Below are 13,962 nucleotides of genomic sequence, written 5' to 3' on the forward strand. Positions count from 1 at the left end.
AGAGAAGGCATATTGCAATAGAGGAGCGGATTACAGTGCACTGTGCATTAGTACAGTGATTTAGGGGGATTGTAGGACATTTAATAGTATGCAAAGGATTTATATAGTGTTCCTGAGATTAACATAGTGTTCTGGGGATTAATACAGTATTCAGGGGGATTAATGTAATGAAATTGGGATTTATATAGTGTTTCGTGGATTTATATGGTGTTCTGGGTGTTAACATGGTGCTCTAAGAATTAATATCATATTCTGGGGATTAACAAAAAGTTCTGGGATTAATACAATTCTCTTGGATTAATACAATCATGAGAATTAAATGTGATGGAGTTGTTATAGTAGACGGGGAAGTAGTGGACTTAAGGATTAACGGGTCTATACACAATGTACGAGGCAGTTCACCGTCCAGTTGGTGACCAGAACCAGCGTACTTACCCTCACAGAGCACGTGGACCAGGGAGGTACACCCACGGTATAATGGAGATTATATTAAAATGTACATTATAGTAGACTGAGGGAATAATAAGCATTATTAATCATTATACTCAAGAATTATAATGCATTGACGTAATTATATATATGTAGACAATGAGAGAGAATGGCTGTTGGAGGCCAGACGCTTAGGGCAAGTCTCGCCCAACTTTGCAGGGAGAATGGTCTAGGGTTCGGGATGAACATAGGCTGATTGGGGGTAGCCAGAATGGAAAAGGGAACAGCGTGCCAGAGTCACATTCATACCCCCACGACGAATTTTAATAATAATAATAATAATAATAATAATAATAATAATAATAATAATAATAATAATAATAATAATTGTTATTTGCAAGAAGGTACAATGGGTTAGTAAGATTACATAAGACTGGTATTTCTACATTAATACAAAGCCATATCATTTCGAGCAGGTCCTTAATCTGACATATCAGGTAAGATGAAAAAGTACATTTTAGCAAGGTTTTACATCAACAAATGCCTACAATGTAAGTTGACAGAGGTCATTACACTGGTAAGTATATATGTCTTAAGTACTAATATTGGGGAAGTGGGCAGTACAAGAAAGTGTTCGAGTTTGAAGCACAAGATAAGGAAATTTCTGGCGGTGCCCGCCGGCTAACCTTGTAAATATTTTGAAAACAAAAAACTTAACATCATAAATTTTTCTTATAATAATATGCAATATTATTCACTGATGGCAGGAAAGTAAGTAAGTAATTATGAAAGAAGGCACCAAGCCGGGAAGGCTATGTAGCAGCAGCAAATGTGCGGGATAATCAGAGGGCGCTAAATATTACTGAGGATGCCAATAAGAGAACAGAAACGCATAAGGCGAATGATATCAAAAGTATCCAATTCCCCAAGAATTCTATCTTGGTGAATCCAAGTTGTGCTACCCAAGTTGGGTAGCACAACTACCCAAGTTGGGTAGCACAACTACCCAAGTTGGGTAGCACAACTACCCAAGTTGGGTAGCACAACTACCCAAGTTGGGTAGCACAACTACCCAAGTTGGGTAGCACAACTACCCAAGTTGGGTAGCACTGTTGTACGGGTGAGAGAGAGTGCGCCTCCTCAACCACCCGGGCGTCAAAACAGAAGAGGGAGCCGGTCGGCCGAGCGGACAGCACACTGTACTTGTGATCCTGTGGTCCCGGGTTCGATCCCGGGCGCCGGCGAGAAACAATGGGCAGAGTTTCTTTCACCCTATGCCCCTGTTACCTAGCAGTAAAATAGGTACCTGGGTGTTAGTCAGCTGTCACAGACTGCTTCCTGGGGGTGGAGGCCTGGTCGAGGACCGGGCCGCGGGGACACTTAAAGCCCCGAAATCATCTCAAGATAACCTCAAGAAGATGTTCAAAAGAATAATCAAGACTGGCAAAAGGTCGGCGGGAAATAACAATTAGAAAGAAGGAGGGGGGGGGGGGAGAAAAATGAAACATAAGGAAACGGAAAAGATATCCATCAGAATTCTAGAAGACAGTAGCAGGAGCAAAAGGCTACAAAAGGACAGAGGACTGTCCTGTTGAGCATCACACTATGTCAGCCGCCCACCAAGACGACAACGGGCGGGAAATGGAGGGAGGGGGGGAGGGACAATATTATTAATAGCACCAAGAGCATATACTATTAATTCTTTATAATTAAAATAAAATATACAACAAATAAAATGGTTCCCCAATGGCTTTTTTTTCTGAGGGAGAATCGTCTGTTTTAATGCTGCTAGAAGTAAAGTATGATAACTACAAAAGTTTCGTTCACGTTCCAGAGACCAGTGAATAATGTTTCCTATTATTGCAAGAAAATTTTTGTTGTTGTCAAAATATTTAGCCTTTAATTTTGTCAACCCTGACCAGACCATGTTAGGCATGTCCCCCCATAGTAATCAAGGTGCAAAGTTGAGTGAGACTAGCTCCAAGCATTTGGCCTACAACCTCGGATAGATAGATAACCATATCCATTTGTAGATATAAATATATGTAAACTTATCTAAATATATATCAATATACACGTATATGAACATATAAATATTTTACAGATATAGTAACAATATGCATTTTAGTGTGCGTGTAATACATTCGTGTGGAAATTGATACATAATACCAGATGGAACAAAAGCATGAGGCAAACTAACAAGGGAAGAGTTAGTTTGTTAGTTTGTTTGCTGGTCCTGGCAACTCATTACCTCCACTAATTTGATAACGTTTTATCATTTCTGTTTCTGAGTAAATATCATGCTAATAGGACGACATTTCCAGGATCAAGGGAAGAAAAAATATAATTTCATAAATACTCCCAAACCTGACTAAGCTTGGTAAACGTGACCAAGATTGACTAAATCTGAAAGAGGCGGGGAGATATAACTTCCTTACCTAACAGGGAATTTATGAACAAGTTGGGTTACTGGTTTCTCATTTGGTCACTGTAAAAGCTGAGAGTTCGGGACAAACGCCGGAGGCGCTGAAGAAAGCCCTTGCGGTACTCCGCGCTAACCACAACATACACTATCGGGTCCAGGCAGAACTGGAGCCAGTGTAGAGTGTGCACGAGGAGCCAGGTGTCTAGACAATCACAGTTGACTATGTGGATGATGGTGTGTGGCAAACTGCACACAGCTAAGAAGATAGAGATGATGAAGACGCTCCTGGAGGCTTCTTCTTCCCATCTGCGACAGGATCCCACAGTCTCAGCTGTGGCGGGCTTGCTTGCTGAGAGAGTCCCCTCGCCTGATGCAGTCCCCTCGCCTGAGACAGTCCCCTCGCCTGAGGCAGTCCCCTCGCCTGAGACAGTCCCCTCGCCTGAGACAGTCCCCTCGCCTGAGGCAGTCCCCTCGCCTGAGGCAGTCCCCTCGCCTGAGACAGTCCCCTCGTCTGAGACAGTCCCCTCGCCTGAGGCAGACGTCATGTTCTCTTCTCTAGTCTGCAGTGCAACTATGCCTGCCCTTCTCTGGTGCAGCTGATAATACATCAAAATACGCTGCATTAACCTAACACATTATAAAGATGTATAGAGGTATTTGCATATGAATTAAATTTCCTCCAGTACAGGCATTGTAAATACAGATTCAGATGGATATGAGAAGATTACTTTCTGGGTGAGGGTGAGACCCAGTAGAGATCATGTAAAGGTAATTTAGTGTAAGAGATAGTGCCAAGTAAATAATTATCAAAAGAAAGCACTAAGGCGGGAAGGCTATGTATCACCAAGTGTGTGGAATAATCATAGGGCACTAAATATCACCAAGGATGCCAATATGAGAACAGAAACGCATGAGGCGAACGATATCAAAGGTATCAGATTCACCAAGAATTCTATCGAGGGACAGTTGACTGCGAGGGACGATCGGGAAGCAAGACACGTTCATCCTGGAAATCAGGACATTCAACTCTTATGCAAGACTGTAAGAGGGACAATGCAGTTTTGACAATAAGGAGCAGAGCTCCATTAAGTGCTTGTGAGTTAAACGTGTATGGCCAATATGTTACCTCGCCAGAACCGTTTCCCACCACTGGTTACTGTGGTGGGAGGAAGACCATGGGGATACACTACTCTAAAGAGCATGCAGTTTGATACTAGTAACAGCAGACGAACATCCCTGCCAATGAGCAAGAATGGAGGAATGAATAACTGGGTAAGTCAGAATAAGGAATACCTTTACGGTAGACGGGACAAGTGCGGATAGCTTCCTTAGCGGCAGCGTCCACACGCTCATTTAAGGACACGCCAATATGGCTGGGAATCCAGAAAAACTTCACTGTCATAAATCTACTGGAGATAAGAAACAGCCATTGTTGAATCTCGACTACCACTGGATGGACTGGATTAAAAGACTCCAAAGCCATGAGGGCACTGCAAGAGTTAACTACAACAACAAAGGAGGATTGACAGCGAGAAAGCAGTTGATGAGGAGCATAGAGAATTGCTTAAAGTTCTGCCGTGAAGATGGTAGTCTCTGGAGGCAGGCAACACATGTAGGTGTGGTCAGGAAAAATAACAGAGTAGCCTACACCGTCTGCAGACTTAGACCCATTGGTGAAGATGGAAATGGAGCTGGAGTGTAAAGAAAAGTGTTCATGGAAAAGACGTTTCAGAACTGTCGGGGTAAAAGCTTCAGTCACATGGGTCAAGGTTTTACAAAATTTAGGAAGGGTGACCCTCCACGGGGGGCAAGGATGGAACGACACAAGGAGAAATATTGGTAACAACCGAAAGAGGCGAGACTGCTGGCGAGACAACCGTACAGAAAGAGGGAGGTGGTGAAGGGGAACCGGGACCACAGGAAGGGCAAAAGTCAAAGCACGACAGAGGCGAGAATGAGGGTGTTGTAAGGACCGCACAAGGAAGCGAAGACAGTACAATCACGGCGGTCCTGGAGAGACAGGATGCTGGTTTCAACATACAGGCTTAGTGTAAGAGTCGAATGAAGGGACCAGAGCTGAGGCGTAACCCATTATGGTGCAGAGCATCAAGATGGCGAAGATTAGAAGGAGAAGCAGACAAGTAAGCAGGGCAACTATATAATCCAGCTTAGACAGTATGAGAGAGGAATGTAAAGAGAGGAGCATGCGCCTATCCGCTCCCCAAGAAGTATGGGACAAGACCTTAAGTAGGTTCAGGGCCTTAGAGCATTCAACTCAGAGGTAAGAGACATGGGGCGACCAAGACAAAAGAGTGTCAAAGATTAACCCCAAAAGCTTAGTGGAATCTCTGTCTACAAGGGAAATGACCATAAAGCAACAAAGAGGGACGAAGAACGACCTGCTTCCGTGTAAAAGTCATAGCACAAGTGTTAGTTGTAGAGAACTAGACGCCATAATTGGTGACGACACTCCATCACTCGCAAGTTGAAACCATCATTGAAGGAAAGGCAAGTCATCATCCCATCAGCACAGGGTAAGATCATCGACATGATCTTTTTTGCAGTCTCCATGGCGTAGTGGTAAGACGCTCGCCTGGCATTCCGCGAACGCTTTGTCCTGGGTTCGTATCCTGGCCGGGGAGGATTTACTGGGCATCAATCCTTAACTGTAGCCTCTGTTTAACTCAACAGTAAAATGGGTACCTGGTTGTAAAATTGATTCTTCGTGAGGGTCGTATTCCAGGGAACACAGGATTAAGGATTTGCTCGAAATGTTACGCATACTAGTGGCTGTACAAAAATGTAGAAACTCTTGTATATATATATATATATATATATATATATATATATATATATATATATATATATATATATATATATATATATATATATATATATATATATATATATATATATATATATATATATATATATAAATAGAGCACTGAGAAGATGTCAGAGGAAAGGGAAGAAAGAAGACCATAGAGGGCAACAAGGAAAAGAGAACACTACCCTGGGGTACGTCTTCGTATTGCCAAAAAGAGACAGAGAGAGCAGCATCAAGCCTCACTCTAAAGGGACGACTATCTTGAGGTTATCTTGAGATGATTTCGGGGCTTAGCGTCCTAGCGGCCCGGTCCTCGACCAGGCCTCCTTTTTGTTACACACCCCCAGGAAGCGGCCCATTGCAACTGTCTAACTCCCAGCTACCCACTTACTGCTAGGTAATAGGGGCATCAGGGTGAAAGAAACTTTTTGCCCATTTATCTCCGCCTCCACCGGGGATCGAACCCGGAGTCTCAGAACTACGAACCCAAAGCGCTGTATACTCAGCTGTCAGGCGCCCAGTCAGGCGACTAGAGCTTTGTAGGAAGAGAAGGAGATTACCACGAAGGCCAAAAGAACGGAGTTGGGACAAGATGTGATATCTCCGGGTGGTGTAGTATGCCTTTTCCAAGTCAAAAAGGACAGCATTAATGGAGGTCTTCGCAGCAAGAGCAGTACGAATATATACCTCCAAGTTCACCAAGACATCAGTTCTGCTGCGGTACTTGTGAAAGCTAAATAGAGAAGGGAAGAGGTGGTGATAGTGTTCCATGAACCACATCACACGGACATTGACCATACGTTCAAAGAGTTTGCAAATGCAACTCGTGAGGACAATGGGGCAGAAGTCCTTAGGTGATGTTCCTGGTTTCCGAATAGGAAGAACTACCACCTCGAGCCAGTCCTTAGGGACTGACGATGACTCCCAGATACAGATTTAGTAAATACAGAGATGCGCATGGAGGGAGATGGCGAAGCATCTGACAATGAATGTCATCTGAGCCCACTGCTGAGCAGAGGGCCAGGGTGGACTGAAGTTCGGAGAGAGAGAAGAGATTGTTATAGGGAAGCTCAAGATGAGTGTGAAAGTCTAGGGGATAAGATTCAAGAATGGGCTTATGATTAAGGAAAGACAGAGGAAGATGAGAACCGGAGCTAACAGTCGAAAAGTGGGAACGTAGTTCGGTCGCGACCGCCACCGGATCCGCCACAATAGTACCACGGAGGTGAAGGACTGGCGAGACATCTGGAACAAATGTCTTACCCACTATCTTGCAAATTTTCTTCCAGATCTGGGGCAGAGGAGTATCGCAGGTAATCGTGGAGACACATGATTTCCAACTCTTACGTTTAGCTGTACAGATTGTCCTACGGGCCACCGCACTCGCCTTCCGAAATAAAATAAAAGAAGCGGCCGTCTGTCGGCATCGGTGTTTATTTCAGGCTGCCCACTTACAGTGGAGAGCTCGAGCACAGTCATCTGCATTCCACCAGGGAACACACTTCAGCGGGCCCCGGGAGGGTGAGTGATGAATATGATATCATGAAATAATAGGAGGGCTCGAGGGAGAGGCAGAGAGGAGAGGTCGGAGAGAGTAGCATGTAGGGTGAATAGGTTCCAGTCACCCTTGGCAAACTGCCACCTAGGAAAGGAGAGGGGAGGGTGAAAAGAGAAAAAGGTGACAAGGGTGGAAAAATGGTCACTGTTTATGGATGTCATCAAGAACCCGCCACCGGAAATCTAAGTAAAGAGACGACGAGCAGAGAGAGAGATCAAGACAGGAGTGGATGTGAGTGCGGGAGTCCACATGAGTGGGTTCACCAGAATTCAGAAGAGACAAGGAAGAAGAGAGGACAAATGGTTCAAGAAGGTGGCCTCGGGTGTTTGTCAGAACATCACCCCAGAGGGTATGCCGACAGTTGAAATCACCCAACAGAAGCACAGGCTCTGGAAAGGAGTCCAACATGTGCTTAAGATCTGAAAGAGAAAGTGGGACATTTGGGGGGAGATAAATGGAACAGATTGTATACCATTTACTCACAAAGACACGGGCTGCAGAGCATTTGATAGGCGACTGAAAAACTAGGGAGACGAAGGGAATATCAGTACGAATTAAGAGAGCAGTAGAATTATGGGCCCCAGCAAAAGCTGGGGGGGGGGATGGAGAGAAAGGAATAACCACGAAAATGACCAGGACGAGCACCAAGCATCGACTCCTGGGGACATACACAAAGTGGTGAAAACTGTGTTATCAGAAGTTGGAGTTCATGGAAGTTGGCATAAAACCCACAAATATTCCATTGAAGAATAGACATTGTCAAAAGGAGAAAGAAAAGCAACAGAGAACAACGAAGAAATAAAGGCAAAGAAGAACACAGCATACTAAGATCAGGGTCAGTGAAATCAGGGGAAGGGGGAGGGGGGCATGGGTAAATTTAGCAAGAACGATGGAGTTAAGGAAGCGAGGACGGACCAGAGGCAGATAGACAGGGTCCGGAGCAGGAGGAGACAATGGAGAGGAGCAATCAAGGGAAGGAGGGGGAGAGGGGGAGAGAAACAGGGGAGTGCACCTCAGAAAGGGCAGCAACCGAGAGAGAATCGAGGGCTAAAGAAATCTTCAATGCTGGGACAGGAGGCCCGACCACCGAAATGGGGGTGGACGCAGGGATAGAGTCGGAGGGGGAGGGTGTGGAAGAAAGCGATGTCTTCTTAAGCCGGGCAATGAGCCATGCTTACGTTTCTGACGTAAAGAGACAGGTGTGCCAGCAACAACGTACTGGGCAACAGTTTCTATTGTCTCAACAGAAGGAGAATGGGAGCGAACAACATGAAGATTGCTATAAGGATGATGGACAATAGCCTGGACAGACAGGGTGGCATGGAGGGCCAAGAGACAGGGGGGAAGTAGGGAAAAGAAGACACAGGAGACTTGGCAGACTGGGAAGGAAGGAGGTAAAGATCAGAGGAACAAGCAGGAGAAGGACCCCTTGATTTAGAAGGTAAAGGAACAGGGGAGGAGGTGGTGGGCATGTCCGGATCTAAGGCCTGGACACGGTTGTAAGACTGATAAAGGAGGGAAGGGCGAGGAAAGGTGAAACGCAACACACGAGCATAACATATGCTAGCGAAAGAGGAGAGACCACAGTTACAGCCCCGCTCCTGTGCCAGGTAAGTTCACCACGGGCTCACCATAGCCCGTGCTACTTAGAACTGTTTGTTCCCAGTAGCTGAATCTAAAACAACAACAACAGAGGAGAGACGGCAGACTTGGCGTTTCGCCTCAGGAAAGAAACGATCGCAGTCCTTCAAATTAAGGATGGCTTCCTCAAATTTGTAGTGTATACCTGCGCGGGAGAAGGAAGGGTGGGTGTCACGGCAACTGAGGCAGTGAGCCTGGGAAAATGAGCACTCCATCTTAGAGTGACTCGAGTCCCCACACATGGAGCATAGAGACTCCGCACTTGTGTATTTAAGGGCACCATGCCCAAATTTCCAGCACATATTGCAAAGTTTAGGAGAGGGAATGTACTCCTGAACAGAGCATCTGGCACCAGCAAGAATTATAGAAGGTGGAAGTGTCCTGCCATCAAAAGTGATCTTCACAACTCTAAGAGGCTGATGACGATGACCACGAAGGTGGGGGGGGGGGGGGTTAAGTGAACGTATCAACCTGGAGGACAGAATGACCTTGGGCTTCAAGGATATGTTTTATGCCTCGTGACAATCTTTCAGGCCCCTAACACAAGTCGCAACATCGTACGGGAGAGTAACAATGCCAATACTGGCATTTAACCAGGCATTTGTGGAGGCCCTAACAGGGGGTCTCCCCAATGCTGGATAATGCGGCTAAGCAGCAAGCTGCATCCTGAGAAGGAACAGCAACGACAAGTGTATCAAAATGGGTGGGGTTAAAAGTAACAGAGGCATCCACCGAATCAACGAGGTGTTTATGGAGGAAGAAATCGTCAGGAAGTGTAAAATCCAGATGGTTGAGATCAAAGAATTTAGTCCATGTAGCGGGACCAAACAAGGCACTGAACGTATTAGCACTGGAAGGAATCGTGGGATTGCATCTTTGGGGGGGGGGGGAGGGGGTGGGAGGAGCCGAGAACCCCCAGAGAGAGAGGGGGGGGGGTAAAAGGCGCAGTAGTCATAATGAGAGAAGTAGCCGCTCCAGGTGATGAAGTGGTCACCACTGGGGGCTTGGGGCACAACCCTACCACAGAGGAGGGAGGGGAGTGGAGGGGGTTAATCAGGAGGGTCAAAGGAGTAGCCTGGTCTGGGCCCAATGTAGCGGGGGCTACAGAGCCCGGTCTTCCAACACAGTCCGACTTGGGGGCCTGGTCACCCACCCTACGAGCCTGGGAAGTTATTAGATCATTCAGTGGCATAGAAATGAATAGGTAATAATTTCATTCATGAATAAGCCCTCATACCCACCATGGAGTCACAATTAGAGGATAGTTCACCTGACAAGACAGGGCCCCACAGGGGTGCAGTGTTAGCATATGCCTCGCAATCGCCACCTTAAGAACTGTCAGTCCATCAAGATTGGGCTCAGTAACGAAGGAGAGGACTGACAATAAAAGCGTCCCCTCGCTTGCAACCTCGGCTACCACAATTCTACGGATGAGAGAGTGTGCCTCCCCGAACACCCGGGCGTCAAAACAGAAGACGTCCGACAGAATAATCAAGAATGACAAAAGGTCGTCGGGAAAGACATTCAGAAAGGAGAAGAGGGGGGAGGAAAAAATAACATAAGGAACAGGAAAAAGCCATCCAGCGCACTTTGTGAAGATGACAGAAGGAGCACAAGGCTTCAAAAAGGTAAAGGACTGTCCCATGGAGCATCACACCCCGGCAGGCGCCCACCAAGCTCCCTCACGATGACAACAGGCTGGAAAAGGAGGGAAAGGGGGGGGGGAAGATAGGCGAATGGGTATCTATCTTGGCACTGCCACTTTGACTCAGTTGTGAAGGCCAAGTACTAGTAGTACCCATCACAAAGCTTCTGTTGCAACAAACCTTCACGTATATGAAGACATAACAGATGATGGTGACAATTAGAGGGGTGAAGTAGGTCACCAAGACGTGGAACTTCCTCAAGGACGCGTTTCGGATCCTAATCGTCACAGTATAAGCTATGAAGTCACAAGAGATGGAAGTCTGTAAAAAACGTACTTGAATCAGTGTGAAAGAGATTTGAAACTACCGTATTAATTATGAAAAATTAAATGACTATTTGATTCGAATAATTATTGAATTTCTAAATACACAAAGATTATTTCATGTACCTCAATATGGCTGACACAAATTAAATAGGATTTTAATAATTATATCTTTTTTTCTCATAATGTATTTCCTGATGTTGTATATGAGTATGCATACATATATTGTATGTGTATCAGTATTTTAATTATGTACGATTTGTACGATTATGATTTGCAAGCGTGAATATATATATGTCGTGATTACAACACATATATTACATACCCATTACAACATTCACACATACGCGTGTATGCTTGTGTGTTTACATTGAGGCAAGAAAACATACCAGAGGGAGCCAGAGGATGGCTGAGGAGATCCAGATCAGCACCAGCTGCAGAGCCACTACAGATGACCTCAGCATCCTCCTGAAGACCACTGGGGACCTCAGCGCCACGACCCTGCACAACCACAACAGTATCCACAACCAAATTGATCGATTTTAGTCATTATGCATGTCATACCCATCCCGTGAGTGGTGGTGGACCCCATACCCATCCCATGAGTGGTGGTGGACCCCGTACCCATCCCATGAGTGGTGGTGGACCCCATACCCATCCCATGAGTGGTGGTGGACCCCATACCCATCCCATGAGTGGTGGTGGACCCCATACCCATCCCGTGGGAGGTAGCGGACCCCCATACCCATCCCGTGGGTGGTAGCGGACCCCATACCCATCCCGTGGGTGGTGGTGGACCCCATACCCATCCCGTGGGTGGTGGTGGACCCCATACCCATCCCATGAGTGGTGGTGGACCCCGTACCCATCCCGTGGGCGGTGATGGACCCCATACCCATCCTGTGAGTGGTGGTGGTGGACCCCATACCCATCCCATGAGTGGTGGTGGACCCCGTACCCATCCCGTGGGCGGTGATGGACCCCATACCCATCCTGTGAGTGGTGGTGGTGGACCCCATACCCATCCCATGAGTGGTGGTGGACCCCATACCCATCCCGTGGGAGGTAGCGGACCCCCATACCCATCCCGTGGGTGGTAGCGGATCCCATACCCATCCTGTGAGTGGTGGTGGTGGACCCCATACCCATCCCATGAGTGGTGGTGGACCCCATACCCATCCCGTGGGTGGTGGTGGACCCCCATAACCATCCTGTGGGCAGAGGTGGAAACGGTTACAGAGGCACATTTTGGGCTTAGGAAATGAACCCCCAAATTCATTGAAATTTCCAATTTCATCAAAGAACCCCAAAATTCACAACTTGCAATGTACCTCAGCGTATCCAGCACTTATCCCGCTAGACCACACTGACTGTTCAAAAGAATCGAAAGTCGTTAGACCTTTAACCAAATCTCCGACAGCACTTGGTGGTCAATTTTGAGGACAGATATTTCATCGAATCACCTCGCATGTTGGGGTCACGTGAGCAATACAAATGCGAACAAGCTTCAATGGTCCCCAAGCCAATATGCAACCGAAAATTTGGGTTAAGGATCTGACGACTTCCAATTCTTTTGTAAAGTCGGTGTGGTCTAACCCGCAGTGTGGTCAGTGGGTTAAGTACTTGATATGCTTAGGTGCATGGAGCCCTGGCTGTCTGAGTTCGAATCCTTCAGGGGTGAGGAGTTTTCGGGTTCATTCTGACTATCATTATTTTATTATATATGTCTAGTTTCAGACAAGTACATCACAGTTTTGCCCTGAGAGCTGAATACAATCAAACATAACAAGGAGTTACAATTAACGTATAATCTCCATAAACAAATAATATTACCAGTGTACATTAAAGTCAACCATTAAGTTTACGATTAATCATATATGTGAATAAAGAAGGTATTAATTTAAGTATACGAGTACCTGTAAGGAAGTAAAAAAGTCCACTACGGGCTCACCATAGCCCGTGCTACTTGGAACTTTTTGTTCCAAGGAGCGAATCTTAAACAACAACAACAACAACATGTAAGAAAGTGTAAAAGCAACCACTATAGTTACTCCCAGAACAGTACCTGTTAAGAGCCATGATACAGATGCTCTGAATGTGGACCTGATGGAGTATGACCTGGAACATGTACACGACCCACATGGTACTGCGTGTGAGGCTCCCACCGTGCACGCGACCTTCCATGATCTTAGCGACCATCAAGGGTAAGGTGTAGCAACATATAGGGATGAGGCAAAGCGCCAGGTTGACCATGAAGGCCGTGTTGTGGTTGCTGCGGAGCTTCTTGGAGCTCAACATCACCACCATCACCATCACATTCCCTGAAGAGAATACTTCGTGTCAGCGAGTCGCTACCAATGCCTTTATTATGGGCCTTGCAGATCAGGGATGAGATTATAAGTGTATACAATAAAATCGCAATAACGTGATATGCATGTCAGAAAATCTCAGGGGGGTAGGACGAGGCTCGAACAAATGTTGTAGGTTAAGGCGCGCGTCTAGGAGTACCCAGGGAGTACTGGGTACTCCTAGACGCTCCTCGATCGATTTCGATCCTCGATTTCGATCCTCGTCCTGATCCAAAGGTTTGTTTCCGAGATTTGAACTACCTTGCCACCGTTCTCACCGAAAGTTCCTATAAGACACGTGAAGACGTTGCAAATAGAAGTCAGGACGACGACCTCGGACGAGTACTGATGGGATGCTCCTGTAGATGCATTAGTTTTCTCCTCCATCCTTTCTTAACCACTTCTTTATCCTCTTTCTTGCGGCTTCTTCTCGCGTTGTTGTTGTTTTAGATCCAGCTCCTCGGAACAAAACCTTCCGAGTAGCACGGGCTATGGTGAGCCCGGAGTGGACTTACTTGGCACAAGAGTGGGGCTGTAACTACTACTTCTCACAACTGAGAAGGGTTGAATATTAGCTTGGCGGGGCGCTGGTAAACACCGTCCCCAGCCCGCCATCACTACGCAGGCGCCAACAACTGGCCTAACCCTGATAACGCCATTTCCGCAATTATAAATATATCATACTTTCACTGTACACAAATTCATATAACTGAAAACTCACATTGTATGTGGACATTTTATTGCATTTTAGTCACATAAGATGTA

At 46.2% G+C, this 13,962-nt stretch overlaps 1 protein-coding gene across 1 annotated transcript; it reads right to left on the minus strand.

Annotated features, from left to right (window-relative positions):
- Window positions 1-226: 226 nt before the first annotated feature.
- LOC123773445 (G-protein coupled receptor moody-like) lies at window positions 227-13,878 on the minus strand. Its single transcript, XM_045767227.2, has 5 exons — window positions 13,476-13,878; window positions 12,915-13,170; window positions 11,239-11,350; window positions 10,707-10,847; window positions 227-3,450 (listed from the first exon to the last, which is right to left on the minus strand). Exons 1-5 carry the CDS (start codon window positions 13,582-13,584, stop codon window positions 2,896-2,898), a joined length of 1,173 nt encoding a protein of 390 aa, XP_045623183.2. The 5' UTR covers window positions 13,585-13,878; the 3' UTR covers window positions 227-2,895.
- Between the last annotated feature and the right edge of the window lie 84 nt (window positions 13,879-13,962).

Source organism: Procambarus clarkii, chromosome 10 (genome assembly GCF_040958095.1).
Source record: "Procambarus clarkii isolate CNS0578487 chromosome 10, FALCON_Pclarkii_2.0, whole genome shotgun sequence".
Classification (NCBI taxonomy): domain Eukaryota; kingdom Metazoa; phylum Arthropoda; class Malacostraca; order Decapoda; family Cambaridae; genus Procambarus; species Procambarus clarkii.